The sequence below is a fragment of the Neopelma chrysocephalum genome, unplaced genomic scaffold (genome assembly GCF_003984885.1).
Source record: "Neopelma chrysocephalum unplaced genomic scaffold, ASM398488v2 Primary Assembly neopelma1_59, whole genome shotgun sequence".
NCBI lineage: Eukaryota > Metazoa > Chordata > Aves > Passeriformes > Pipridae > Neopelma > Neopelma chrysocephalum.
Genome location: NW_020897714.1, coordinates 17,538,455 through 17,555,689, shown reverse-complemented (window position 1 = coordinate 17,555,689; position 17,235 = coordinate 17,538,455). Strand labels below are relative to the sequence as shown.

Below are 17,235 nucleotides of genomic sequence, written 5' to 3'. Positions count from 1 at the left end.
GTGATTAGACACTGAAATAGGCTGCCCGGGGAGGTGGTGGAGTCACTGTCCCTGGAGGTGTTTAAGGAAAGGCTGGACGTGGCACTGAGTGGCATGGTGGTGTTCGGTCATAGGTTGGACTCGATGATCTCAGAGGTCTTTTCCAGCCTAATTGATCCTGTGATTCTGTGCCTAATCCCGCTTCTGGATGGTTCTGCCCTGTGTTCCTGCAGCCCGCGTCTGTGACACTGCCGCCATACTGGCGGCGCCTGGGTCTGTGCGCTGCTTGGAGGGGAGATTCCCCCGGCCCCGAGCGATGGGGGAGCACCAGCATCCCGGCGCCCGTCCGCGCTTCCCGGCCTACAGCCCCCAGCGCGCCCCGCGCCGCCGCCCGGATCCCGCGCATGCGCCTGCGGAGCGGCGTGCGGGGCCGCCGGGTCGGGGCCGGCGCCCGCCCTGAGGGGAGCGCGGCGGCAGCAGGTGGGTGCGGGGCCGAGGCCGGCGCTGCGCGGGATGGGGGCTCTGCCCGCGGGCCACCCCTCGCCCTCCAGGGCTACCAGCCCTGCGCCTGCCGCCGCGCCGGGGGGGCTCCCCAGGAGCCGTCGAGCTACCTTGTGAGGCCCCCCGCGCCCACCTCTTCCCCGGCACCCGCTCCCCGCCCGGGCGGCCCCGCTGCCGGGGCTGTGTGTGGGGCAAGGGCTGCGCGGCCGCGGCGCCGCTCGCAGGGCCCGGGCCGGGGGAAGGGACCGGGAGGGACCCCCATCCCCGGGGAGGCTCCCGCGCACCTGCTGCGCTGACGCAGGGTCTGGCTCCGCCAGTGACTCATGCTGTGCACGGCTCCTCCGCCGGGCTGCTGGGGCACGTTCTCCCTGCGCTGCCGGCGCCCCTTCGCCGGGCTGCCCTCTCCCCTGCTCCCCGGCACGTGCCTCTGCCCTCACCTGCCTCTTCTCCTGCCTGTGGCTTCGACTCCCGGCGGTCTCGTCCGTCCTGCTCTGTCGTACTCATTTGCTCTCCACGCGTGCACCTTTTCGGAGGTGCCCCGGAGGAGAGACAGTCTGTCTCCTGTCCTTCCTGGGGGGAAGGAACGGTCACGGAACTGAGATGGAAATATGGCAGTATCCTCTAGGCAGTGGGCACAAATAGACGTGCTGCAGGCCCCGTGATTGTCAGCTGTAATAAATGTTAGGAAGGCGGGAGACAGACGTAATTCCTCTTACCTAGTGATGCAAATTCAAGGGAGTGAAGAACCGCTGTCACACGGATTTAAATCTCATTGCAGGCAGTGGCTGTGGGCTCCGGGACGGCTGTTTGGTGTCTTCACAGATCTGGTAAGGGTGAGACAGGAAAAATTTCCTCCCTGTATCCGCTTTGCTTCCTTCCTAATTTTTTGAGGGATGTCTGAATTTAAGCAGGTACTTTCCTTCTAAACAAGTAGATTTCAGTGTTGGGGCGGTTATGTGATGTCATAGCTTCCTACTTCATGATGTCTCAGCCCTACTCTTCATGGCTTGCTGTGATTTTTTGGGGGGAGGTAAGGATAAAGTAGTAACAGTGCCTTCAGGAAATGAGGGATCCTTTTGTGCAAATAGATGGGAGAGAGAAGTAGTCTTGCTGGAATTATGATCAGTGTTTTTTTAGTAGTGCAAGACTGGATCATGAAATCACTCAAGAAGGAACTGCCAGCCTAGCAGGAGTGGGGCACTGCTGTGCTTTTGCTGAGCTGTTGATCAGAGTACAGTTCTTGCTGGATAATCTAAATTCTAGATTAGTTTTTTAGCTGCTACAGTGTCTGGAGTGGTGGCCTGAAAAGAAACAGCCACTGGAATAAAAATCAATTTCATTATATATTTCTGGATCTGCACACTGTGTGTGTAGCTTTCCCTACACAGAAACAAGGGCTGGATTCCTACTCTGGACAATTCACAAAGTAAAAGGGAAGGAAGGGGGTGGGAAGAGGCATGATGTAATTAAAGAGGTCAGGGTGGGGAGTACTTGTGTCATGTTAATACGAAGTTATGTTAATTCTGTATTTAACAGATTAAAATGACAAATACTTCCTTTCTCAATTACTGTTTACGATGACGTTTTGATAACGTGGCTTGGTGTTCTCAGGGAGATGTCATTCATAGTGACTGTTCCTCTGAAGAAGGGTGAAGGGAATCTATGAGGGGCAGCAGACAGGAGGGGCATATTTCTGGAGGAATTGCGCTGGTCAGGCAGTGATAGAGTCAAAGTGAGGGAAGTACTGCACACCTGCTCAGGACTGAAATAACTCTCCAATTTTGGGGTCCCTGCTAATGTAATTTAGATTTTTCTTCTTTGCTGTGCTTTTAACCTGTCACTTGCTTTCCTGCAAGATGAGATCTTTTGCTAATGTCAGTATTCTAAAGGACCTTGACAATCTTAACAGATGGACAATAATCAAAATGTTTAGCCTTTAAAAATCTATTTCTCTCACCAGAGGTGGCGTGGTAACAGTAGATTGATTAAGAAGATTGTGTGAAATGGGCTGCCAGTCTCAGTCCCATTCTTAGTGAATTGGTTTGCATGTTGCAGAATTGTTTCCCATGTTTGGTATTTGGGATGCTTTAACAAAGGAGTTGATGGGTTCACCCCTCCTGAGTGATACCACATTTGAGGTAGTAACTGTTTTGGAAATGGTCGGGATGATGTCTCTTCCTGACTGTCAATTGCAAACTTCTCACCAGCACATAAGAAGCAAAGAAAACTTTTAAAAAATAAATCCTAAGAAGTATTGCAACTTTCTCTGCAGTGGTAAAGGTAAGGCGCCTTATATTTTGGTGTATATGGTTCCACAGCTCTTCTAGCTAAATCAGCAGTGATCCTAGTTGGTGATCTGTATCCCAGTGGGTGTCCTGGATTCTATCCTAGCTCAAATGGATAGGATACAGAGATTTTGCAACTGTCAGGTAGGATGAGGTAAACAAATAGCTTCATTCCGTGTTGTGAATGCAGCGTCCCAAGTGTCCCTCAAGGGATGGAGAGGTGTTGGCACGTCAGGTTTGTGTCCTCAGCCACACAAAGACTTGCTTAAACTTCTTTCTATGCCACCTTTCGTCACAGGGTCTAGGTTTTAAATACATAAAGCTTACAAAGGGTAAGTATGTGGGAGCACTGGGGAAAATCTCACTTGTCAACTGTGTTACTGTTGACACCAGGTAGGAAAGAGGAGGATGTTGTCCTGCCACATTTGTTTTGTCTCTGAGGAAGCCTCAGCTTTTTTTAAACTGGAATGCAACAAGGTATATTAGTAACAGAGCAATTTTGTTTCCGTCTTAAGAAAATCACCCTAGGAGAAAGGTGATTTGTGAGATAAGTGAAAAAGAAATAGTGTATTGCTATAAGTATGACTAAAAGAACTGTTGTTACTGCACAGACAGTGCAGTATTTCTTGACTGGAAAGTATTTGATGATTCAGAGATGAGAGAAAGTGTCTGTAACCTGACAGCCCTTCTTTTCTGGAGAAGAAGTCTTCCTGATCCCCAGAATCAGGAAATATCAGAGGTTTTGTCTTGTTTTGTCACAAATGTTAACAGTCATTGTATATTTTGGTTTTTTTTCTCTTAAGTTATGTGTGCATGTAAATTTCTGCAGGAGCAAGATCTAAGTAGTCAAACATGACATGCTAGATAAGGGCTTTGCAAACAGTCCTGAGAGGTGTTTTGAGTGTTACTAACCTCTTCAGAAAGTTAAGTTCTGTAAAGACAGAGCCCTGAAGGAGAAAAGTTTCAAATGCTGTGGGATATACTTTCCTTTAAAAGACATTTTCTGAAGCCAAATGAAGCGAGACTTGCTTGGAGTCCTGGGAGGTGAATCTGACTTTTTTTTGTGAATACTGGAGGAAATAGTACAACAGAGGTACAGGGGAGTGACCTGAATCGAGTCTTTCTGACACCTCACCAAGGTAACAGCAAACCCTGACAGCTAAACCTCTGCAAATCCATCTGAGGCTGTGTCAAGGAAGAGACGCTCTTCAGGCTCTTGTTCCTTTGTCACTGGGAACAGTGGGACGAGACCAGCTTGAGAATCAAACTTTCACCGGGGATGAGCCAACAGGGCTGGTGATGGAGACAGCCTCGGATAGCACTGCTTGTCACCACTCAGAGTAGGAGTGTCATATAAAAGACTTCACAATACCTGACTTTAAATAACTGTCACAAGTGTCTTTCAAGCTTTCTTTGCCTGGTGCAACCCTGCATCTCTAGCAGAAATATTTTCTTTCAAACTTCTGTATTGAAATGAAATTAGACAGTTGCAATTACTTTCCTCAGACATCTTATAAATAGTTTGCAGTCTTGCAGAAGTTCATGGGCCAGAAGGTGAAAACCACTTCTGGGGAGTTTTGGGGAAAACAAGTTTCTATAGAGTTCTGCAGAAGTGCCCTGGTCCTGCACTGTGTTCTTTTAGGTGAAAGTGACCATTTATTGTGCAGTACCTGACTGTGATGGAAGGTGTGTTTGGGGCCTCCTTAGACAGTAATCAGAAACTTTTGGTTTATATTTGCATTGTGGTGTTTAATGTGGAGTTGCCTTTACCCTAAGCCTTGGAGACTAGGGTGATTGCCTTTTTTGGCACATATGGGTTTTCTTGCCTCTGCATTGGAAGCAAGGAGAATTTTACTGTGCAACAAGAGTGAACGCCATGCTAGTTGGTATCTTGGCCTTTTTTTCTAACCTCATTCAATGCAGAGAGAAAACCCCAACAACTGTTGTTTTAGTACTCAATTGTAATCCTTTGTGAGATGCAAGGAGCACTCTATAGTCCCATCTTTTCACCACTCGTGCAATGGGAGCACCAGGAAAGGGGAAACTCCTTCTCTTCTGTTCCCAAGGGTCTTGGCTAACAAGAGTTTCTCCACGGTGGTGCAGTTCACGTTTAGCTGGCACACTGTTTGCTTTGGAGCCAGGCAAATAAAAGGCAGTTCTGCTCTGAAAATAAGATATCTGTTCATATGTAGGATATCTGCATTCTACATAAGCAGGTGTTATGTAGAGTTTTTTCAGAGGCAGGCTTGACACATTGAACTGTGATCAGGAAGTCCATCTGTGTCTGTCTGTCCAATGCATAAATGGTAGGAAGCAGGATTCTGCTTTTTCACATCCTTATTTTCAAAATGGAGATGAAACGGATACAAAACTGAAAGTTCCTTGTTCTGTTCCTTTTGTATAAACTGTCAGTGGTTCAGCACCTCCAGCTCCAGTGGGGCTCTCTGTCATTGCAGCAGGCAGACTTGCTGGACACCGAACAGGGTACAGAACTGTTGCATTGAAGTACATTTTAGTTACATTTCTGCATGGAATTACGTTTCCAATGAGGCCAGGAATTTACAAGGTGTTTTATGGCAGGAGACACAGAGTTCCAGTTTACTTTTTGTTGCCTCTGTTAAGTGTTGCTCTAAGTTCCCTGAGGCAGCTGGGAGGAGGCACTTTGCCCCACCACATTCCTGCAGTCAGTATGTGATCCCAATTGATGACTGGGCAGCACTGGAGTCCTGAGTGGTGCCTCTGCAGTCAGTGCATAACACTGTCAGCAGTTTGCCATCCTTCCTGCCTGCCCACCCGGCTCTGCAAGGCTGTCACAGCCTCCCCCTCGCTGCTCTCCAGGTCTCGCATCCCCCTTTCAAGACCTGCTCTAGGTTTTCGGTGTATCTCTGCTTCACTTCCACTCTATCAGAAAGCGGGTTGAGGGCAGTTAAAGTCCCCCAGCTCTTCATTCCCAGTCATGTTGTAGAAAGGAAGCACGAAGGCTCCCTCAGCGCCTCCCGCCTGCATTTGCAGCGTGTTGCTCAACACCCAAAGCAATGTGAGGCTGGTCATGGTTTGTAAGCCTTGAACAGATAGTTCCTGGAATGACCCAGGTTCACCAACAGTGTAACACAGCTGCTGCGTGTCAGTGTCTGCATGGGATTCTGCGTTTTTTAAAAAGCTAGGGTGTCAGGGTGCAAGGGACAGAAATTATCTGCATCTTTTCCACCCCTTGGTCGGGTGTGTGTCTGTGCTTTGCTCACTTATGTACTTGTTTGTGAAGCTGGAGATTTCTTCTGACTCTGCGTGCAAAGTAAATATTGACTCATGGACTAATGGCATTTGCAGCTCCAGGATATGCCTTTGCCTGACCTGAGGGAGACACTGACGGGGGAAGGGAAGGAAAGCCAAGGGCTTCCTGCTGAGAGTTCCCTTTGGACATTTCATTGAGCAAGTCAGGATTATAATTTGGAAAACAAAAGTTTTCTGGTCCTTCTGATGATGTTTACTAGTGGCTCCTTTGTAGTTGTAAAGATTTTAGCATACAAAAACATTGCTTTGTGAAGTGTTTGTCTTCTGCATAGTCTTTCTGCTAGAGGTATGTTGCTCTTTTTTTATTGGCTTCTTACCTTTTTTTGTTGCTAAAATCAGCAGGGGAATAACACTCCTGAGAAGGAGTTTCTGTCCCAAAATTAAGATCCTACTGAAAGGCTCTAGAGAGCATCATTTCATGCTTAGCACATCCAGGCACTATCACCACAGGCTTATATGGAGATCACGTGGCAAAAGAGGCCAAGCAAGTAAAACATAGGCAGCAGGAGATTGCTATCTGGTGTTTGCCAGAAGCCAGGTAATTGAAATTGTCATACCACAGCTGTGTGGAAGAGCCAGCATGTCCAGAGGAGGCACAATATTGCCAAGTGGAAGTAAATTTGCAGGTCTCCTTTGCAGACATCCATTTATAAAGGACGCCTACGCTGGAAAAGAAACTAACTATAATCTTGCATGGTGTGTATTTGCAACTCCAGCAAAGGCGTTGCAGGTGGAGTGCTTCAAGTGGCTGTACCTGATGCTGACTACACGCTTCCCTTGCAGCCTTCTTTTTCAGGTACACATACTCAGTATAGCTGTCTTCTAGCAGGCTGAAACCAATGGTGGTGTGATTTGTTTTAGAGTCTGAACACAAAAAATAAATCTGCAAATAACAGGTACCATTAGCATTTTAACAAAAAGTATATTTCTTTCAAAATGTGAGGACTGCCTGTTATGTGGCCAAGATTGCTTCATATAGGAAACTTAAATTGCCTTTAAACGTGGGAGATGCTTCTTAATGTGTGTGTGGTTTTAGTTTTGGAGTTCTGAGGGTTTGGGAGTTACCATTAATATTTGTTCGATCTGATGTGTTTTTTCCTTTGTATTTCATACTGTTTCTTGTTTTCAGAAGTGTGTACTGTGCAAATAACCCAGCTAGGAGCTGTAGCAATTTCACACGTGTGGTTTCACAGGCTTTGTGGGAGCCCCTTTTGTTACTCGTCTCTTGGCTAGGAGAGTTCAAGAGTTGCTTTAGGTTTATATACTTCAGTCAAAGGAAAGAACTTACTGTATACCAGGTATCCTCCTCCGCCTCCTGTCTCGCCCTGGATGGTGCCTCGCTGTGCCAGGGAACTTTCTTCCTGGTTCCTGTGATGCTGGAAGGGCTGGTGCAGTGGCCTCAGCACCTTCTCTTGGAGACGCCTGGCTCTGTGGGCAGTCCCTGGCACTCTGCCTCTGTGTGCCACAGCAGGAACCTTCTCTTGGTGTGATTCTTGCTTCTCTCCCTGCCCTTCTGTACAGCCATGCCAGGAGCACGGTGAGCCTCACGCTCTCCCTGGGCTCTGTCCCAGATCAGTGCTTGCAGGAACGTTTCTATAGGAACCAGGGGCTGGAAAAACCTGCCCACCAAGTTCAGTGCTCTAATGTCAGGGACAGGAGAGTGAGCAGGCAGCAGGCAGGGGAGTGATCCCCAGCAAGGTGGAGGCCAGCGTGTGGTGACGTGGACAAGGAGGGTGTTCCCCCTACTACACCTGTTTTGGGATGAGGAGAAACTCACTCAGCACTCTCCTGCTCTTCCAAACACTGGCCCAGCTCCTCCATCGCAGGTTGGTTCAGCAGCGATTGTGCACACAATGAAAGTTAATAATGGCCGAGAGGGATTCCTACTCACAGGCCTGAGGCAATGAGAAGCAATGAGAAGCTTGGCAGATGCTTCACATGGTGACTGCATTCCTAGTAAAAGTCGTTGGAAACAGGGTTAACTGGGCTGAGAGAAGGCAGAGTAGGACACTTTGCAGGCTCAGGAGCAGATCAGTCATGGTTGCAAGGGAGTGATAAGCCTGAAAAACATCAAAATATGTTCACAGTGATGTTGAAAGGGAAATCGGTACTGTCAGCCAATGTACCTGCTTGGTGGGCATGCTGTGTGCGTTCCCATGTAATACGAGTATGCAGATGCTCATTTTGTAATTGTTGTTACATCTTAAGCTACTGAGAGAAGAGTTAGTGCTAAGGGAACAAATGGGACTAGAGTGATGGGGAGGTAAACAAATGTTTACAGAACTGGTGGGTAAACAACTTACCATCCTGTGGACAACATTACTTCTCAGAAATAAAAGCTGGATTTTTTTTTTGTGGTTTCTTTGTTATTCTTTTTGCCCTAAGAGTTGGTGTCAGAAAATCAGAGCATCTGTTGATCCATGTCAGCCTTTCTCAGGCAGAGAACTGTCTAAATCTGGGAGGAGGAAGGCTTACCATTTGTGTTTCCAGACACAGATGTTTTTTATGCTTTTGCAGTGTTGTACAGCTGCTTATCTTGGAGTGCTGTAGCAAGTCGCTTTCAGACTACAAGTGCTCCCTGGAAAGCTCACTGAGATGCAAAGGCAATGTAACCCTGTACTATTCAGCACTATAAACCAACTTTGACAGGGCCTGCTGGATGAATCCCTCGGGTTCCTACTTTTAGCAGTTTACAGTCATAAGTAGCTTTACTGGAAAGGGGAAGCTGGAAAAGCCATCCCAGATGTGTTAGTGTTAGTTTCTCCCAGGTTCTTTCCCAAGGAAGTGCAAGTGACTGATATATCCCAGCACTGGCTTTATCTGCTTGTTAGAGGTGGCTCTTGCTGCCTCCCACACATAAATTGTAAGGTTGATCCTAAAGTCCAGAATCTCTCTCTCTGATTATTGAACTATTCCATTGTTTTCCTGGAAATCCCCATAAAAAAACCCCATAAAAATCTGCTGTTAACTAGTGTCAGGAAAGCAAGGAGGGGAGCTATGTGGGCTGTTTAATCATCTGAGCTCTATTGCCTGCTTTAGTTCAGGGGAGCCTGGTTCCTGGCTCATTGCAGAGTTACTTGATAGCATCTTGTCCATGTCCACATCCTTCAGAGAGCTGTGTCTCCACACCCCTACACACTGCGCTCCTGTACTTTGTGATGCTGCTACTAAAATCTTTTAGGCTTATTGCACCTAACGATACCCCCTTAAACCCTTTTCACTGTTTCTGTCCCTTCTCCATGGTCAGTGTCTTCAGAGACTGATGATGTATGGTGTGTTTTTTTAGTATTCGTAATTAAATATAGGACTCACAATATGTGATGGAAAAGGTGATAAAAGTTGTCTTAGTTTCTGACATTCTTTCGATCAGCAATGGTGGCAAGGTCACAAGGAATTTGGTAAATGGCAGTGTGCTCTTTCTAACTGGTCAGTAGGTATAAAACCAAGAGGAAATTCCAGTCTCTGGAATTTATTTTTTGTGGGGGCAGAACTTAAATACTAAGGGATTTAATTTTCATGTGGAGAAGTTGTGAGTGAGGGATCTCTCTGTCTCCCACCATGTTCTTAGATGCTAATTGAATTCTCTCCTTGCCCTTTCTTTCTAACAGGATAGTAACCGCTGACCTCTGCGAACAGCACTTCTGGACCTGCTGACAGCCTCTGCTACTCAGCCTTAACTAGTGCAATGTCCGGTGAGCAGACAGAAATGGACTCAGTATCTGCTTGTTTGGTTGCTTGCTCTTTCTTCAGCAGAAACTTCATAAAAGAAAGTTCCTAGTTCCAAGAGCCATTCTTTATATTAACATATTGTCTGGTTAAATTGGGAGCGAGGACACCACCCCACTCTTTGTGACCCAGCTGCCTTCTCGCTCAGGGTGAACTCAGTTCCTTCTTTTACCCCAAAGAAGCCTTTTCAACCATTGAACACAGAGGAAAAAGAACATTGAAATGTAATCTTCTTTCCCCTGTTTTTCATAAGATTTGCTTGGTTCTGTTCTCCTCCCAAGATTTGCCCCAAAGTTGGTGGCTCATTTGGTGATTATGAGAGATTTTTACTGTACAGTGGTAGCTCCAGGGCAGGCAGAAGGCTGAAGAATAACTGGAGTTCAACTGTGGACTACTGAGATAAGCTTTACTAAAACTAGGTCTTCTCTTTCTTGTAGTGGCCAACTCTCCCACCCCATACTTTTGTCTAAACCTTCCTTTCTGGTCCAGCTGATTATTTCAGGGCATATAACCCTGAGGGGAGACTATACTTCAAAGCCAAGTAAACCTTTGCTTTGGTGATACGAACAATAGAAGACTTGGGACATGTTGATCTGCTTTAAGTGCAAAACGTGTATTCCAAGGGAGGCTGTTCAGTGGCACTCTACCTGAGATTGGTAGAACAGAAAAGACCAAGATAATACGCATACTTTCATTGCTGCAGCTCTCTATCCATGGTCTGACAATATCCCAGCCCTTTTAGAAAAAAAGGCTGCAGCTGAGCATCTTGCTGAAGGCTCTGGTTTTCCATTGTGGTGTCTGAGTGACAGAGTTTCAGTAAGCTCTGGATTGCTGCTGGTGCTGGGGTTGGTGCCTCCATCGGAGACATTTACTTCTCCATAATAATATTTTTTTGGTGGCAATTCCTCTGTCTTGGCACTGATTGCACGGCTTTTCCAAACAGATGAGTGATCATATGATGCCGTAGAACTATTTCTCTTTCCTAAAAATCCCTTTCTTAGAGGGAACTCCATTTGGCCTTTCCGCCTCTTTTACTCGGTAATAAGGAACAAAACCATCTGAAATTATTGGCTTCCTTGGTGAAGTGGGAGCTGTCTCCCTGTCTAGAGTGGCAGTCACGACAAACTGCTGAATGAGTCCTTCCCTTGCTGAAACAATCTGTATTAAGTGTTTCTTCCCAAGGGTGTTCTTCCAGGTTTTCACTGCTATGTGTCGATCTCTCTCTGTTTAGGCCATCACACTCCCTCTGCCGGGGGTCCCTTCTCAGCACTCACTCCCAGCATTTGGCCTCAGGACATCCTGGCAAAATACACACAGGTATAGTGTGGGGCAGGGAGGGGGTGTTCTCTGGCTGAGCAAAAGTAGAGGGACCCTGGTGGTTTCTGGTGGTCTCTGAAAGCCGCAGGGAAAAGGAGGGAGAGGGACACTTTTCCTCTGGTGCTTTGGTGGTGGACACTTAAACTTAACATGTTTTGTGGCTGTATCCTGGGTTTTGCAAGAGGATCTTGCAGAGTACAAAGAAACTTGTGTGAATTATTGCTTTGCTGTTTTGCAACTATTGCTCCACTGTAAAAATGTTGACACTGTCAGGGAACCTCTGTCATCATCAAGCTACTCTGGATGGCTTGTGTATGGCAGGAAATGCTAGCCTCAAGGCTTGTCAGGTGGGCAGAGGAGGAAGGAAGGAAGCAGCCATGGAATTTCGTAACTTAGCTGCAGTTTGCTGAAGGCAGTTGAGCCCAATGAGGCAGATTAAAGCTTATTGTGGAGCTATGTGAGAAGCACATTTCTGGGGTGCTGCCTGGGTTCAGTGCTTCCAAGAGTCACTACAGGAGGAGCAGGTGGGCTTGCAGGAAAAGGGAGGTATCTGTAGGTTTTCAGTCCTAAAAGAAGCCTAGTTATAACCTCCAGTGTGTATCCCCCAATGCCAACTGTGAGCACAGATGAGGAAGGTTGAGATTTGGGTCATGGATCTTAATTTCCTTTGGTGCAAATCCCAGTTTTGCCTGGTGTCTTTCAGAGAAAATCTGAGAGCAACAGGCAGGAGATGGCACAGTGCAGGGAGCTGAATTTGCAGTGTGTGCACAGAGGTAGCAGGAAGGGACTGCTGTGCATTAGCAATGCAGACAGCAGAGACCTCTTTGGCTGGTGTGTGTGTATTCCTCAGTTCATAAGGAGGACTCCATGCCCCTCCAAGTGGGGAGTTCTGATCTTGATATGAGGCTGAGCTCAAGTCCTGCTGGAAAAAGGATTGCTAGGAAAATCTGTACAGGTTTGATGGCAAGGCATCACAACTTCCGTGGAGAGGTCAACATGCGAATGGTATGCAACATCTGCTCAGCTTGGAATTGTGGTGTGAGGCATTAAAAATTAAAGGGCAAGGGATCTAATTGCTCAAAGGGCACAATGCGGGCAGTGGCGGGATGGGGCAATATCCATGTGTCTCTGTTCAGTTATGCAGTGCTAAAGTGGTGAAAGTGTCTATTTTCCTTCCTCACATCTCCCAGAAAGAAGAATCCGTCGAGCAGCCAGAGTTTCGCTATGATGAATTTGGTTTCCGAGTTGACAAGGAAGGTAAAGCCAGTCCTATCCCTCCCACTTCCGTTGTGTGCAGCCCTTCCTGTGCTTCCAAGTATGGCAGGGTGGCTTTGCAACCATTCTGTGGTAGGTCTTGTCTACCCACCTGTCATCATCTTTCTGTATCCTGCTATTGTAATCAAGTGAATTAGATGTGCTGGCCTTATGGGAGTCTGGAGCATAGACTATGCAGAAGTCATTTCCATCCCCTTATGCTTGTGCCCTGGGTAAAAGAGAAAAAAGTTAAGAGGGGTTACCATTTCCATTAGCAGCTGCATGCTGGGGAAGGGCAACTTTCCCAGTTGACAGTGTTGTGTTCGGTAGCATTGTAAGCACTCACAGCAGGCACAATGAAACATTGTCTGTTGAAAAACTCATGGCCAAGATGAGTGGCAGCAGTATTCATTCTGCCTATCTCAGCATCTCAGCAAAGTGTAGGACAAACTGTATGGGTAAACCCCACATCCTAATTTTTCTGCAAGATATGGAGGGAGGCGACCGAATAGGAGGAGATGTGGAGAGTTATTGCAGCTGAGCATTGAACTACGACAGCTGACTTTTGCAAAGAGGGAGAGAAAGGAGGTGTAGGAATTGCTTTATATGCTCTGGAGGATGTTTCCAGGGCTCAGGCCATACAGTGCAAGGGCATGTGTGCCATGAGTCACCTTAAGTTACAGAGGATCCTCTTTGAAGTCATGACCTGGAGATGAGGACAGGACACAGTGATTTTTTTTTCCCAGCCAGAAAATTTCACAGACTTGTGCATTATAAAATCAGCAGAAAGATTTGGACCACATTGTTGGAATGTATTATACGATTAAGGACAAGAGCGCCTTACGTCAAACCTGTACTTGTACTAAAGTGTCTATTTTAGAAAGCCAGCCTCAGGTTAAGGTGCTCTCTCATTGTGAATTTGGAGGTGTCCTTGCTAAAGCTTTTTTGATGATTAAATATCCCCAAAGTTAACATTTTGCACCTCATTACTTCCATGAGCATATAGCTTCTGCTTTTCACCTCTGAGGCTTGCTATGCTTTTGTCAACCTGATTTACAGATTCTTATAAAACCCAGCAGGATGGCTGCTGCCGGGGTCTTGTTTAATTCCAGCCACACTGTGCTCTAAATCATGAGTAAGTAGAGACTAGAAGCCTGCCGACAGCTTCTTAATTCTCAAGGTCCCAGTGCTTTTTGTTTATGACCATTAAATTTGCTACATGGAGAAGGCAGTTAGAAACCAAGCTTTGGCTTTCCATGCTCTAACTGGAAGATGTGAATGTTTTTAACGTCCTTTTTTCAGATGGCCATCCTATTCCCCACCCTGCCTTGTGTTTGTTCTCTCTCATGTTCCCTGTCTCACTTGTCTCCATTCCTTTCCCTTCCATTTGCTGAAGCAGATGGTGCTGAGCCGAACTCCAGCAAGCTTCTGGGGGTCCCACTGACGGAGGAGCCGCAGCAGAGGCTCAAGTGGCAGGCTCATCTGGAATTCACACACAACCATGACGTGGGCGACCTCACCTGGGACAAAATTGAGGTCACCCTACCCCATTCAGACAAGCTGCGCTCCCTGGTGCTAGCTGGCATCCCACATAGCATGAGGCCACAGGTGAGAGTGCTGCCTGTTCTGGGTGGGCGCTCCTGCCTGGAGTAAAGAGATAGTGGAATGAGATCTCTTGGTTGAGAGGCTGCCAGCTCATGGCTTTCTGTGTTTCTCTGAGTGACTCCTCCTATCTCTGTTCACCCTGTCCCCCCAGCTGTGGATGCGCCTTTCAGGGGCTTTGCAGAAGAAGAGGAACTCGGAGATGTCATATCGGGATATTGTAAAAAACAGCTCTAACGATGAAACCATTGCTGCCAAACAGGTTGGAGATACTTCCTAATGCTGAGTGGGGAGAAGGGCAAGAGTAGCTGTGTGAGGAGGAAGGGGTGTCTGCCTGACACCTGCAGCAGGGACAATTGAGGGGACGTGTGGATGAATCCTGCTAAACCTTAATCCTGTGAGGCATATTTCTCCTTTGTTTTGCTGGAGTAGCAACTGTGCAGCTCTGCTCCTTCCTAGGACAGCAGGGAAGGGGTTTGACCCATGCTACTTGCAGGCTAAAAAACAGTGCTGCAGTTGCATCTCAGCAAACATCCTGATATTCGTTGAGGGAAATGAAGGGTGAAAGGCTGACAGACGCACCTCTGTTGAGGTTGTGGTGGCTGTTTCCAGGGCCTGACTTTGTTCCCCCAAACACAAAGTTTCTAAACACTAATAAGACTCTTAACAGGGTCTCCTCAGGGTGTTTTCCTTTGATCTCTCCTTTTTGTGGGAGGAGGGAGCAAAAGAAACTGAGATCTGCACATGTTCACCTCTCACCAAGAAGGGTCAAAATAGTTGGAAGGAGAAACAGCACTGCTCAAGGGAGATCTGTGGGTTCTTCACCCCTAAGTCCTCTTTCACAGATGTGGCCAGATTGTTGGTTTTTCTCTGGAATAGGTTTTTTGGGAAGCCTTGCTTGCAATCCAGGCAGGTGAAATTCCCAACTAGTGTGCTTACTATTGTCAGTGGTGAAACTAGGGCCTGAGTTTAGACGAGTATTTCTTGGGAGTCAGCAAGTCACTGTCTGCACTGGCATTTTCCCCCTTGTCAGTGAAGGCTGTTAAACTGACTCAGGTACTCGGACAGGGCCACCTTCTTCGGTGCCTGAGGATGGGTGTGGGAGGCAGACTTCCCTGAAGCACGGGGCCATGGGGAAGTGCAGATAGCAGAAGGCAGTTGTTCAGGTGCTGCAAGCTGACTCTGTCCTTGTTTATGGCTGACAGATTGAAAAGGACTTGTTACGCACAATGCCCAGCAATGCCTGCTTCTCCAACATGAACAGTATCGGAGTGCCAAGGCTACGCAGGATACTACGGGGACTTGCCTGGCTCTACCCAGAGATTGGATATTGTCAGGGCACTGGCATGGTAATCTGCTTTCAGCGTCTTTGTAATAGGGATCATTGTGTCTGTGGTCGCAACAGCAGAGCAAATGATTTGAGGTAGTGCTGCCAGATACTGTGGTCTCCACATGAGCTGAAGAGAAATCCCTTCCACATGGAATACTTTTCCTAGGAAAGGGAGAGCAGAGTAGCACCACATATCCAAAGATATTGAAGAATTCAGTCCATCTGTTGGGGAGGGTGCAGGCAGTACACCGAGGAGAAATCCCTTCAGTGGAGGCTGCAGGAATGCTGCTGCAGAAGGAAGATTTTTGTCACCTAGATACTGGTCCATCTGTCCACGTGAGAAAGTGGGGAAAGAGTTCTATTCCTCTTAGGACATGCAGTTGTTCTTCCTTCAAAATCCTAGGTGGCTGCTTCTCTGCTGCTCTTCTTGGAGGAGGAAGATGCCTTCTGGATGATGTGTGCTATCATTGAGGAATTGGTTCCTGCCTCCTACTTCAGTACCACTCTCATGGGCGTGCAGACAGACCAGCGTGTCCTGCGGCAGCTCATCGTGCAGTACTTGCCTCGCCTAGACAAGCTGCTTCAGGAGCATGACATTGGTAAAAGTGTGCCCTAGAAACCATAGCTTTTCTTGCCAGGATGACGTGCTGACAAAGACTGTTATTCTTTCTTCACAAAGGGAGAGCAATAGAGAGAGGAGCAAGCCTCCTGACCCTGGAGGCAGTGCATGGAGGACAGCCCTTAGAAGAGTCCATCTTCACTGGTTGACTGACTTCTTCTGTTGTGATTATTTTTCGTGTTTTTATTCACAGAGCTCTCCTTGATCACCTTGCACTGGTTCCTCACCTCTTTTGCTAGTGTTGTCCACATCAAGCTGCTGCTGCGTATTTGGGACCTCTTCTTCTACGAGGGCTCTCTGGTGCTGTTCCAAGTCACTTTGGGCATGCTAAGTATGAAGGTGATTCCCCACTCCTCTTCCTCCTTTATAGTACTTCAATGTTTAATTCTGAGATTTAGGGGCAAGAAGGTTTTGTATCCATTTGCTGTATGTGGTTTGGGAGTGTGCTAGGGAAGACGTCTTCCTGCTGCCTTCGGAACTGGAGGCTGTGAAAAACTTCTAAGGCACTTTGCGGACATTAGTAATTGCTGTTTCCTGTGCATACATCATTTGTTGCCCCATAATTAAACCTCATCAGCTGCCCCTCTCTATTCAGTCTAGATCCCAACCTGAGGGTGCATCTTACCTAAACCAAGATACCCCTTGATTTTGCCAGATTTATGGTCATCTGAGAAGCTTTGTGTGGCACTATTGAATGCTCTAAGAGATGAGCATTGTTCTGACTGCTCAGTGTGGCAAAAAATCACTGTGTTGTTGCAGGAGGATGAGCTAATCCAGTCGGAGAACTCTGCCTCCATCTTCAACACGCTCTCAGACATCCCAAGTCAGATTGAAGACGCAGATGTGTTGCTGCGGGAGGCCATGCGTGTGGCTGGCTCGCTGACAGATGTGGCAGTGGAGACCCAGCGCCGCAAACACTTGGCCTACCTCATTGCTGAGCAAGGGCAGCTGCTCAACTCCAGCACCACCGTCAACAATTTATCCAAAGTGAGTGCACAGAGTCCCACCTGCCTCTGCTGCTCTGCTTTTACCATTCCCTTACATATTCCCACCCTGCTTCTGTTTGCAAGCAAGAGGTCCTCCTGTTTGAGAGGATTTTTGGCTCCAGGATAATTTTGTCATCTGTAGGAGAAAAGGTATTGGGAAGTTGGAGGACAGTCTATACTAATGAAATGCTGCCAGATCAGTCCTGGTTGATAAATCCCCAGATGAAAGAGGTATTGGCATTGATTGTAATTATCATTAATGAGAGTTATGATGAAATGTAACATATTTCATTAATGGAAACTAAAAGAAACAACATATGTTTTTGGCAGAATTTGCTTGAAGCA

The 17,235-nt window shown here is 47.1% G+C and overlaps 1 protein-coding gene across 3 annotated transcripts in view; it reads left to right on the top strand.

Moving 5' to 3' along the window:
* The first annotated feature begins 407 nt into the window (after positions 1-407).
* SGSM3 (small G protein signaling modulator 3) overlaps positions 408-17,235 on the top strand; it is a 28,290-nt gene continuing 11,462 nt past the window's right edge. Inside the window, exons 1-11 of one of the 3 annotated variants that reach the window (XM_027680174.1) lie at positions 408-459; positions 1,259-1,307; positions 9,665-9,748; positions 11,014-11,099; positions 12,290-12,356; positions 13,753-13,961; positions 14,110-14,217; positions 15,161-15,304; positions 15,689-15,884; positions 16,098-16,243; positions 16,664-16,891. In XM_027680174.1, coding sequence (XP_027535975.1) covers positions 9,742-9,748; positions 11,014-11,099; positions 12,290-12,356; positions 13,753-13,961; positions 14,110-14,217; positions 15,161-15,304; positions 15,689-15,884; positions 16,098-16,243; positions 16,664-16,891 — 1,191 coding nt within the window. In that variant the 5' untranslated portion in view covers positions 408-459; positions 1,259-1,307; positions 9,665-9,741. Of the gene's footprint in view, positions 460-1,258; positions 1,308-9,664; positions 9,749-11,013; positions 11,100-12,289; positions 12,357-13,749; positions 13,962-14,109; positions 14,218-15,160; positions 15,305-15,688; positions 15,885-16,097; positions 16,244-16,663; positions 16,892-17,235 lie in introns of those variants that run through there. The other 2 variants (XM_027680172.1, XM_027680173.1) reach the window with 2 other exon arrangements.